We start from the raw sequence: 12,542 nt of genomic DNA, 5'->3' as shown, positions 1-12,542 counted from the left end.
CGTTTATGGCTATCTGTGAAGATCCTATGAGGCAGAAGGAATGGTTATGTACATGTGGTCCTGGTTTTGCATCATAGTGATGTTTGTTGAAGACACAAACAACCCTTCTGCCTCACCCTGGCCTCCAGTTTTCTCAGCTAAGTGAGATAAAGGCCATGACACACAGCCTCTTTTTAACTCTATATCTCCATCAAAAAGAACTGACTCTGAGTGTCAACTGCCAGTATAAAGTATCATGGAAGTGGAAGCCTTTAGACATCTTAAAGGCACAAGGTGCTTTTAACTCCTATCATCTAAGTCTATCAGGCCTCATGTTCCCTCACTCTAGACAGTTTAAGCTAGCAAATGTGATCTCAATCAGCCAATCAATCAGCATTTGTATAGTGCAGCACTGTTACCGCTAGGGGTATCTGGGTGCTGATGGTGCAGAGTCTCTGTCGAAAAGCCGTCTTGAGTTTGTTTCTGAACTGCCACAGAGGGTGATGTTCAGAGGTGTGGGAGGTGGGGGCAGGACGTTCCAGCTCTTGGCTGTGATGTAGGAGAAAGAGCACCCCCGTGTGGCTGCAACGGATGCAGTGGTTGTGAGCAAGTGTAAGAGAGGAAGAGTGCAGGTGTCTTGAGCGTAGATGGAAGTTCAGCCGATAGTTGATGTAGGGCGGTCCTTGACTGTGTAGTGCCTAGTAGGTGTGCATGGGGATCTTGAACTGGCATCTCTTCTGGATACGGAGCTAGTGGAGTTTCTGAGGTGGGGTGATGTGGGTCTGTTTAGGGAGGTCCAGGATGAGTCTGCTGCAACATTCTGTATGGTCTGGAGTCTATTGAGGAGATGGCTGCGTAGAGAGTGTTGCAAAGTCGAGGCAGCTGGTGACGAGGGCCTGGATGATGGGTTTTCTGATGTTGAATTGTATCCATCTGAAGATTCTGCAAAGCATGCAAAGGGTGTGGAAGTAGGAGGAGGTGACTGCTTTGACTTGTCGTTTCATGGTCAGTTTGTTGTTGAGGGTGATGCCTAAGTTGAATGCATGGTCTATTGGTGTGGGTGTTGGTCTGAGTTCTGCTGGCCACCAGTTGTGGTCCCAACTGAAGATCAGTACTTTTGTCTTGTCGGAGTTGAGTTTGAGGCAGTTGTCTCTCATCAAGTTTACTACGTTGGTCATGGCGTCTCAGAAGTTAGTTTTGGCACTGAAGGGGTCCTTGTTGAGCAATAGGATTAGTTGAGTGTCGTCAGTGTAGGATACTATGTTGAGTCCATGAGATCTGACGACATCTGTGGGATGGGTCATGTAGGTTTTGAACAAGGTGATGCTGAGGGAAGATCCTGGGGGGACGCCGCATATGATGTCCCTGGGTTCGGAGGTGAAGGGAGGCAGCTGGATGCTCTCTGTGGGACCTGTAAGGAAAGAGGCAACCCTCTTGAGGGTGTTTTGCTGTATGGCAATGTTGTAGAGTCTGTCAATAAGAGTGTGGAGGGAGTCAATGTCGAACACAGCAGAGAGGTCGAGGAGGATCAGGGCCACAGTTTCTCCAGGGTCGAGGAGAGGTCTGATGTAATTATTGGCAGTGATCAGTCCTGTCTCAGTGCTGCGGTTGGCATGGAAACTTGATGGTGAGACATTAAGTAGCTGTTTTTGTTCCAGGTGTTCAACGAGTTCTTGGTTGATGCCTTTCTCAAGTTCTTTTGGCCGGGTAGGGGAGCTGGAAAATCTGTTGATAATATTTTAGATCTCTGGGGTCAGCAGAGGGTTTCTTTAGGAGGGGTCTGACCTCTGCATGTTTTCATCTGTCCAGAAAGGCTGCTGTGAAGATGAAGGTGTTGATGCTGGTGAGTTTGGTGTTGATTGAGATGGGTCCAAGGATGAAAAGTCAGTGGGGACAGGGGTTGGTGGGTGCACTGTTGTGGATGGAAGACATGACGGCAATGTAGTGGTGAGTGGAGACCAGCTGGTGATAATTCAGCTGATTGGTTGGTTGAAGTTGAAAGCCATGGGTTGAGGTTCAAAATTGTTGTAGATGGAGGTGACCTTGGTGTTTACATATTCCGAGATAGTGTGGCAGAGCTCTTGGTACAGGTGGATGGTGTTCGCAGTGGCTTTCAGGTTGGAGAATTCCTTTACTATTTGGAAGAGTTCCTTCGTGCGGTTGGCCGCCATGTCGATGGGGGCTGTAATGGCTGCTTTCTTGCATTCCTTGATGCGTAGATGGTAGTGGCTGAGGGCAACTTTATGAGCGGCTCTGTCGGAAGGGTTCCTCGTGGTGATAGTAAAACTTCTAGCAGCTGATTCCTTACCTTAGAATATTCTTACATTCAAACTGGATCTGTAAGTCTTTTAAGCAACCCCCCTTGTGTGCCCGTAAGTGGCATTGTTCAGCTCTGTGTGGCATTGATAGTGCCATCCGTGCCATAAGTGACCTGCGCAGTGCCTTTTTAGGCACCACTGCAACGCACTGACCCCAGTTCCTTCTCTTCTGCGCCATCAGCGTGGATCTGGACCGAGCTCCCCTCACTCACTTTTTGATTGACTTCGACCTTTTTGTCAACAACTAGTGTGCCTTTTCTGCTACTTTTTGTCACAATGTCTCTGCAGGAACCCAGCGGGTTCAAGCCTTCTGGACCCTGTCATCCAAAGATGTCTGTGTGACCCCTGCTTGGTCTGGCTGTGGGGTCTTGATAAAGACCACAACTGTGTGTCATGTGCAGAGTGCAGGACAATGAACCCAGAGTCCATCCGAGAGTTGGCCTTGAAGCTTTTGGCCACTTGTTATGCGACTCTGTGCTGCTGCAGGCCCTGTTCACATGGGAGGTCTTGGGATCACTCCCAGAGCTGCTTGGGTTGTTTCTCGTCCCGCTCCAGGACTTCTTCTAGTAAGTCCCACAAGAAGAAGTCCAAGAAGTCTTGGAGTCAACCCTATTTTTTGCACGACGCGAGGGAATGACGCCAAAAATCCCTACCTCACTCACAGGTGGTCCCTATATAGCTGCCATTGGAAACTGCTTTCACTCTGCGGTTCCCTGATTTTCTTGAAGATGGAGTGACCCTCGCCCAACTCTGAGAGTTTTATGAGGATATGAGCCTTATTTTTGGGCAGTCGAACTCATTGGAGCACCTTTGGGACCCACAGGTTTTAAGGGTCGCCGACTGAAGCTCCGTTGGCAAACTTGCTCTCTGCACTAGTCGACCCCCTAGGATCCATTGATGGATATGGATTGGCTTTGGCCATGACTTTGCAACCTCCTCCGGAGACCATTCCAGTGGCATTGTTTCCGGTGCCGCCAATACCAACCGGTGGTTCTGAACCCATTGTGATTCCCCACTCCGATACGGAGCTGAAGAGGCATTACACAGCATCAATTCCAGTTCTGACCAGGCGCACATGGCCTGATTCGGAGATAGAGCCCTACTACACTGGCTCACCGAGGAACACAAATGGAGGGGATCTGAGGATTCCCATTCCTGCACTGACCCCCTAGCAGAGTCCATGGCTGATGACAGTTGGTATGAGGACCTGGCTGATGCCAGTGGTCTGGATACCTCACCAGCCAAGTTCTCCCCTCTCCTCCCACAAAGGCTACAGAAGAAGGGGCTTCCTTTCCTATGATGGACCGGAGGGCGACTGAGGTCCTGGATCTATTGATGCCCATAGTTCAAGTTGAAACAAATGTTTTAATGAAGGTGCTTCAACAGGGGGTATCCCCATTACCCCTTACTACCCTTCAACAAAGCCCTTACTGATGTCCTGCTTGGGCCTGGGCTAAGCCCTGCACAGGTACTCCTGTGCACAGGACTACCTCCTGCTGCTATCGCCCTTACCTTTGGACCAAGCCTTCCTCACCCAGCAACCCACCACTAAAAGCCTGGTGAACCAGGCCTCAACGCCCCAAATCAGTCCCAGCAAGTTTCCTACCACACCACCTGTTAGGGAATCCAAGAGGATGGATAACTTGGGAAAGAGGTTTTTCTCTTCGGCCAGCCTGGCACTGCAGTCTGTGAACATTATGTGCTTATTGGGCTGCTATTCCCATACTATCTGCGATATGGTTGTGCAAGTGCTGCCTGTGGCCTCAGAAAAGGCTCGGATCACACTCTCCCAAGCTGCTGCTGACAGTGGAGATGCAGCAAAGTTCACAATTAGATGCAGGTTGGATACAAATGACTCATTTGGCAGAGACATTGCTTCTTCTGTGGCGCTGAGACGTCACACCTTGTTGAGGAACACTTACTTTTCTGGGGATGTCCAATCCTCGCTCATGGACATGCCCTTTAATGGGACTCATTTGTTTGGAGAGACAGCAGATTCAACCTTGGAGTGATTCAATTATAGTAAGGCCCCTTGCTAGATCTTTGGGGCTCTGTGTAGCCCCATGATGGCCGTTTTCTGCCTCGTGCCCTTTCAGTGACTACAGTGTTTGGCAAAAGCTGTGTCCTTTTCTACCTAGCAACCACAAACTTTATTGGGCCCACAGCCAAAGGTCCACCCAATCTGCTCCCCTACGCCAAATCCCCCCCCACACCCTGGCAGCTGTACAGTCTGGCAGCCAGGCTCTTCTGCACTCAACTATTCACACCTGCTGGTGGGACAAGTTTTTGATTTGGTGTAGTTCTAAATCAGTAGATCCTCTGTTGGCTCCCTTGTCTAAAGTTCTCTTGTTTGTTCCCTCCCTGGCCTGGCAAGTCTTTGCTTTGGGTATAGTCAAAGGATATCTGTCTGCCATTTCTTCTTTCTATGGCTGCCGAACCAACCTTTCCTCTTCAGATCACCAGTTGTGGCTAGATTTCTTAAAGGTTTACAGCATCTGTTTCCTCCTATGCCCTTTATTTTCCCCTTCCTCATGTGTTCCCTTTTTGAGCCTATGCATAGCTGTCCTCTGCAGCTCTTAATTCTAAAAAGTGTCTTCCTTGTGGCAATAGCATTTGCCAGGCGGGTTAGCGAGTTACAAGAACTCTCCATTAACCCTCCCTGCACATTTGTTCCCCAGACAAACTGGTTCCAAGGACTCGAGCATCCTTTTTACCAAAGATAGTAACACGTTTTCACATTGGGCAAAAAAAATCACCCTGCCCACCATTTTTCCCCTCCTCATTCTACTAAAGAAGCCGAGAGACTCCACCGCCTGAATCCAAAAGATCGTACCAAAGATTTCCAGGTCGACAACACTTTGTTGGATTTGCAGGGGCAAAAAACAGGAAAGGGAATTCAAAAGAGAACCATCTCTCAACGGATCATCCACTGTATTAAGATCTACTACACAATGGCCAAAGAAGAAGCTACCTGAGAACTCACTTTACCAGAGAGCTACAGCTACAACCTCTGCGATAGCTAAGGGAGACCCAGTCTTAGACATCTGTCAGGCAGCTAGATGGGCATCACTGCACACATTTGCCAAACACTACCTCCTTGACAGTCAGGTCCAGAGAGATAGGCATTTTTCCCATTTGGTCCTTCCGGACTTCTTAGTTCAAAACAATCCACAGACCCACCTCCGGGGAAAGATATTGCTTTCATATCTATTCTAAGTAAGGAATCTGTGGATAGAAATCTCTATCAGATTAACATTTTGTAAAGCTTTATCTGGTAGAGTATCTAGCCACAGATTCCTCACGGACCTTCCCATCCTCAGCATTCTGCAGACTGATTTCTCTAAATTAAGAGATTCTTTCAGATCTCATTTCTGGCACACTGGTCACTCTGCCTCTGCTTGGCTCCGTGCTTCTGGTGCAGAAAAGAAGGAACTGAGGTCAGTGCACTGGGTTGGCTCCTATATAGGCACCGCGGATGACAACGCCAATGTCACGTCGAGCTGAACGACGCCACCTATCAGGCAAGGGGATTGCTCAAAATATTTCCAGATCTAGTCTGATGCCTGGGAATATTCTAAGGTAAGGAATCTGCGGCTAGAAAGAGTCTCTACCAGATAAAGAGTTACCGAATATAAGCAACTTTTTCTTTAGAAATATATGTGCTTCAGTAAAGAAGGCGATTTCTGGAGGGAGAATTTTGGAATATGTAAACTTTCAGGAAAAACGTCGACTTTTGTAGTGAACTCCACAGCATTGGATATACTGGATTCAGTACCCTTTTTTTGTAACTAAGTATGTGGATTAAGTGTTCTAGGGTCCACTCAGGCAGTGCAGAATTTTTCTAAAGTTTATGACTTCAATGAAGATTACTACAATGCAAAAACAGTTCCACAAATAAGTAACCATTTATTCCTCGTCAATTAGTGCATTCAGAAGGGCTCAAGCATTAGCCCAGAGCATGCCTAGAGGCAAATAGTCTAAATTATCACTGCCCTCTACTCTCTTTCCCTCTCCTCAGCTACAGACCTGACGGTCGGGAAAATCTATGCTGCGATGATGATCATGGAGTATTATCGTCAAAGCAAAGCAAAGCGGCTGCAGGCGCTACGGGAGGAGCAGGTAGGATCACTGCAACTAGTCATATATGTTTAGGCATCCCAACCTACAGCTGGGTACAAGATCAACTGTGTAAAAGTTTCTCATTTTACAACTGTGCTGCTCATCCCACGTCTGCTAATGTTGCTCAACATGCTGGACAGTGCTGTCCCATCTATCTGATATTCTGCCCCAACTTTCTGGTACTGTTTTCTCACCTTTCTGGTACTGTTGTCCCATTGGCCTCTTAACAGTATCAAAACTACTGCATGGAAATGTTATGCCACATGACTTTTAATATTGTCCCACCTGTCTGGTACAAGGCCCCATCTGTGTAGTAATGCTTCTCAACCTTTGTGATAGTGTGGTGCAGTTGTCTTCTAATGCTGCCCTGCCTGTGGGTAGTACTTCCTCAGCCGCCTCGTAATGCAGCCTGACATGTTTGGTAATGTTGTCCCACCTATCTGGTAATATATAAATTTCAGTGTCTTCTTCGAATTAACCTTTGCTTTTCTCTGAGAGGAATCCTCTGGTTGTGTTGTATCCATTCACATAAGTCACTATCTCTAATAACTCATTTACAGAATCGAACACCTCTAATGTTTCAACGAATGGAACCACCATCACCAACAGAGGAAGGCGGCCTTGGACATAATCCTTTGCCGTCCTCACAAATGGAACAAGGAAATGACACGTAAGATTTTTTTTTTTTACTTTATTCTCTTTTTCCAAAACCAAAGAACAGTATGGGCCAGATGTACGAAGCAGTTTTTAAGTCGCAAACCGCGAATCGGCCTTTTGCGACTTGAAAAATGCTATTTGGGATGTACAAAGACTAAACTGCGATTCGATAACTTGTTACTGAATCGCAGTTTGGGTTATGGGATTCGGTATTAGGAAGGGGAGTGACAAGGTTGTCCCTTCCTAATACCGAATCTAGATGGTATGTATGATTGTTTTGTGACCACGAATGCAGTCGCAAAACAAGCGCAGTTAGCACCACTTTCAAACTGGTGCTAACCCATTCACAAAGGGGAAGGGGTCCCCATGGGACCCCTTCCCCTTTGTGAATGGTAGCGAAAATATTTTTTCAGAGCAGAACTGCCTGCTCTGAAAAAATGAAAAGAAACTTTTCATTTTTGATTTTGAAATGCATCTCGTTTTCCTTTCAGGACAACAGGCTGCGTTTAAAAAAAAAAAACTACTTTATTTAAAAGCAGTCACAGACATGGTGGTCTGCTGTCTCCAGCAGGCCACCATCCCTGTGAGGGCAGCTATTCCCAAAGGGGTTGCAAATTGCGACCTACCCCATGAATATTAATGAGGTCAGTCATTTGCGACCCCATTGGGAATCGCAAACAGTGTCATTGACACTGTTGTACATCAGGTTTTGCGGCTCGCAAATTGCGAGGCGCTCTGACTCGCAATTCGCGAGTCGCAAAACCTGGTTTTGGAAATGTGGCCCTATGTTGCTTAAAACACAGGTGCTTCACCGTGTAGTCTGCATTTCTTCAGCATTCTCTACAGTTTCCTTGTCTTTCCCTCAAAAATGTACTCCTCTGTTATCACCTCTGGAAAAGGTCTCCTACCTGCATTATTCCTGCACAATTCCCTGTAACCTGGGCTCCTACAGTACTTCTACAGACACCCTAATAGTTATTCTAACAGGTATTGGACTGGTGAAGTTGTGTCCCTTCTGACACTGTTCTCATTGCGATGTGCTAGGTGAATTTGAAGGAATAGCTATATTAGGAAGTGATTCCCTTTATGGTAAGTCTTTGTTGTGGTTAGAGTATGTATCTTAGAATTTCTTTCATATAGAGCACAAGCCTTGTCTTGTTTCCTGCAGAAATGCTCCTGATGGAGGAATGAAGGAGAGTCAGTCGTGGGTGACACAACGAGCGCAGGAAATGTTCCAGAAAACAGGGACCTGGAGTCCAGAAAGGGGTCGACCAGAAAGCGTGCCTCACAGCCGTCCAAATTCTCAGGTACCTATATCTCTATATTTCTCTCCTAAAGCATTCCTGAATGGATGTAAATTATTTGCTCATCTAGGGTGTGCATTATGAATTTACTTATCGACCCTTTGTCTTTCATTTTCAGTCTCACCATTTCCTTTGTTCCATCTATCCATTTTTTCAACCATTCTATTTGTGCTCCCACTGGTGGCTTATCTGCCCTACTTACTCCCTCTGTCTCACTCAAGTATCCCTGTTTCTACCAGAGTGGCTCTATAGACCTTATTCAACACTGTCAATGTTGTTTACTGCACTCTCTAAATCTCCTACAGCGTTCTTTGTTTCTAATGTATACTTACTCCTTCATAGTCATTACATAAACTTTTACGGCAGGCATCAGGCTAGATCTGGAAAATGCAAAGTCATTGTCCTTCATCTGCACTACAAGGTACCCATCAAGTGTTGATCTGTGTTACAAGATGACACCGTAATTGATGTGCTCTATACATATATCAGTTCTGTTTTGTTATGTCTTCACAGACGCTGGATACAGAGTTGTGGTTCATTATTGGCAAATATTTCTAAACTCTTTTGAGGTTTTCTTATCTAAGGAGATAAGTCTCCAACCAAATCGTTGGTTTTAAATCCCCATTCAGCTTGCTGACTCAGTGTCAGTAGCAGTCTCACACAATGAATGCTTGTGCTGCGTAGTTAACGATCACGAAGCAAGTTCTGTGATCTGTGCCTTTTTATGCATAGAGTGATGCCAAGCTAATGGTGGTGCAAATGAACAGTCACTCTAAATCTACTTCTAGAAGAACCAGAGCACACTCCAAGTCTAGGACCGGGTCTTCATCCAGGTCCACATCAAAGCATCACAAAAAACTCCTGCAAGAACACAATTGTTCCCATTTAGTCATTTTAAGAACAGTAAAAGATCAAAGGGCAGCTCTTCCTTGGAGCTCATTCCATTGCTGGAGATGATTCCAATTTGAGAGATGAGTTTGGAAGCCAGGTATTCAGGACGGCTGTGTTGCCAGTTTTTGCCAGAGGCTGCCTTGTTGGTCCATGGTCACTGTATCGCATGTGTTATATCACATCACAGTAATATTAGATCTCTTAGCAGGTGTAACAACTACATTTCAGTGTTAGTCTACTTAAATAGATGAAGAATTAGGAATAGTAAAAATATATGTCTCCTGCAATATATAATGGTTAGAATGAAGAATGATATACGATTCATGTTATTTATTACCTTGATATAGTGGTATACAAAAAGCTCTTGTGCACCTTCACTGGTTTATGGTACCAGCAGCTCTGACCTTTCTTGGATCCTGACCAACTCTGTTTGCTTTGGGCACAGTGCCTCTTGCTCCTTCTACAACAATGAAGGCTAGTTATATCTCTCACAAATATAAACCTGCTCCTTTTGACCTATCTTAAATACACACCCATCTCCTGAGAGTCTAGTAGTTCAAGCCGTTCAGCCTCTATTGAAGAAGCTATGTTCCTTCTACCTTACCATACAAAGCATGCAAGCATCTAGTCAAATATAGCAGAATGGTGTTTGCCTCCAGAAGTGCAGTTCTTAAAGTTACAAAATAATAATTATTTATTGTGTTATTTCATGCCTCAGGGAAAGTGGCAAATCCTGTAATTTTATACTTTCCAGAAGAAATGAGGAAATCTTTTCCAGATGTATTAAACATTGGTATGGATGCAGCCAAGCACACTCTGAAATCTCTCCTAGAGTCCAATGATGCTGTCACAAGAGAAGTGGGGTCTGTATTTGTGGTATGGAGATATTCTTGGATAGAAACAACTGGGTCCCCTAGCGATAAACAGCCATGCCATTTGAAAGCTCACGCTTATTTGGACTGTGCCTATATGAAGAAAAAGCAGACACCTGCTATAGGAGTCTGGCTCAGTATATGGTGTATACCTCTAGGAGAGGCACCCTGTACTGAGTCCAGGCAACCATTAGTGATAGTGTAGGCAGCTCCATATAACCGGAGCTCTCTTAGGGGTAGCTGTGAAGAGCAGCTAAGGTTTATCCAGGAGGGGGGGTAAAGCGGTTGCAAATCCCACACAGGTCAGTCAGTGAAGTACACACCGGAAAGAACCACACCAGTGTTACAAAAATATGTAATATTTATTATAACACACACTCTAGAACTAACTTTGGTATATCTGCTAACCAGAGATATGGCCATACAAAAATACACTTAGCTAAGGTAAATAAAGGCACAAAATAACATAGGCCCCCATGGTGGGATGGGGGGGCAAACCATAAATTAAAAAAATGGAATGCGAAACTCACTCCCAATCTACACTATCATCCAAGGACCCTTAGGACTGTAAACCCCAAAGGAAAGTAGGTAAAATTCCCCAGGCACCCGTGGTGTGCAAATTAGAAATTTTAGGTCAGTGTACATAGGCTAGCATTGGTAAGTCACAGTTAGAGTTTTCGTGTTTTCGGACCCTTACCAGAGAATCCCAGGAAACTCGTTGGGACAAGGGAGTTTGGATAGTGCCCCCACCCGTGGATACCCAAAACAGTGGAGTACCTACACCAGGAAGCCCAGGTGCAAAGGGGTGCAGTTGTGTTGGAACCTCCTGGTCAGTAGGGATCTCAGTTGTCCAGTTGCTGCTGTTATCCGTTGACCAGGTCAGTGGAACCCTGGTGTCGATTCTAGTGGAAGAAGACCTTAGGAGAGAGGGGACAGAGTCCAGACCACCCAGAGGTGTCAAGGCAGTGCAGGAGGGCAATCCCCACCTTTCTCAGTGATGCTTCCTGAAGGACGGTGGACGAAGAAGGTCAGCTGTGGAGTCCTTGTGATGCAGGAGGTTCCCAGGAATTACCCACGAGCTATCCCACGGCGGTCGTTGAATTTCAGAGGGGTCAGTGGTCAGCATGATCACCTACAAGCCTTGGCAAATGCAGAGAAGGGATGAACGGGGTTTGCTGGATTTGTGGGGACCAGCAAGGTCCAGATGACCCATCCTTGGCAGGTAGGTAGGGCCAGCCCTCAGCAAGCAGGAGAGCCAGGAGGAATCATTGGACCCCCCAGCAGGACCCTCTGACGGTAGGCACAGGGAGTCACAGGGAGGCCTCAGAAGCACAGCAAAGAGGGATGCCCACATTGCAGGAGTGCAGAGAGTACGTCGTTCTTGGAATTGGAGAGTGCTGGAGGCTGAGGCTTCTTGGACCTAGGAGGTCTTCAGACTGAAGAAGCAACAAGCCTTGACAACAACAAGCCGATGCAGTGCTCAGGGGTTCCAGCCAAGCAGCTCCAGCGAGGGACCACAAACTTCCCACTTTCAAGGAAGATAGGTCAGACCTTTAGAAAGCCACAGACCACCACCTGGGTTGCAGAGCCTTGGAGAGTCTGTAAGACAGCAGGATACAGAAGCCAGTCGTCGTCGTTATGGTGCCTGTGGGTGCAGGGGAGTGACTCCTTCACACCAAGGGAGATTCCTTCTTGCTTTCCTACATGCAGGCAGAGTCCCAGTGATTCTGGAGGATGTACGGCCATGGGGTCGTAGAAGTCTTTGAGGAATTTGGAAGCAAAGTTGCAGTAGGAGCCCTCCTAGTGGTTACAGTCTTGCTTCAGGTTCCAGCGAAGAACTGCAGCAGTTCCAGTTTCCAGGTTGCAGAAGTGTCTTGCAAAGGAGACTTGCAGATGGTTCCTGAAGTCTTGCAGATGAATCTAGAGTCCCACCTGCAGGGGAGCCCTGAAGTAACCCAAGAAGGGGGTTGATCACTTACTGCAGTGACCCACCTCTAAGAGGGGGTCAGGGACGTCACACAGCTGGACTAACGAGCCAGATACTCCAAGGGAGCCTCTGCTCAAACTATTTCCAAGATGGCAGAATGAAGTGGCGACCTGGCAGAGCTCTGTGCACCTCCCTAGGGTAGGAGCTGGACAGGGGGGTGGTCACTCCCCTGTTCTTTGTGTGGTGTAGCACCAGAGCAGGAACCAGGGGTTCCTGCACTGGTGCAAACCAGTTTATGGAAGGAGAGCACCAATTGTGCCCTTCAAACCAGTCTGGTGGTGCCCAGAGGCATCCCTACCCCAGCACCTATTTCTAAAGAAGAAGTGGTCACACCTCTGTTCTACAGGAAATCCTTTGTTCTGCATTCCCCTGCCTGAGTTAGGATCAGCAGCAGGAGTGCAGAACAGCTTCTGGG

General features: G+C 46.8%; 1 protein-coding gene across 12 annotated transcripts in view; it reads left to right on the top strand.

The window, feature by feature from the left end:
• CACNA1A (calcium voltage-gated channel subunit alpha1 A) overlaps window positions 1-12,542 on the top strand; it is a 1,156,221-nt gene that overhangs the window by 970,953 nt on the left and 172,726 nt on the right. For all 12 annotated transcript variants that reach the window (XM_069230415.1, XM_069230416.1, XM_069230412.1 and 9 more), the window contains 3 exons: window positions 6,316-6,416; window positions 6,977-7,086; window positions 8,242-8,380. In XM_069230415.1, the coding sequence (XP_069086516.1) occupies window positions 6,316-6,416; window positions 6,977-7,086; window positions 8,242-8,380 (350 nt within the window). The remainder of the gene's footprint in view (window positions 1-6,315; window positions 6,417-6,976; window positions 7,087-8,241; window positions 8,381-12,542) is intronic.

The sequence above is a fragment of the Pleurodeles waltl genome, chromosome 4_2, assembly GCF_031143425.1.
Source record: "Pleurodeles waltl isolate 20211129_DDA chromosome 4_2, aPleWal1.hap1.20221129, whole genome shotgun sequence".
NCBI lineage: Eukaryota > Metazoa > Chordata > Amphibia > Caudata > Salamandridae > Pleurodeles > Pleurodeles waltl.
Note: the sequence above shows the minus strand (reverse complement) of the source record. Positions and strands in the feature narration are given on the sequence as shown.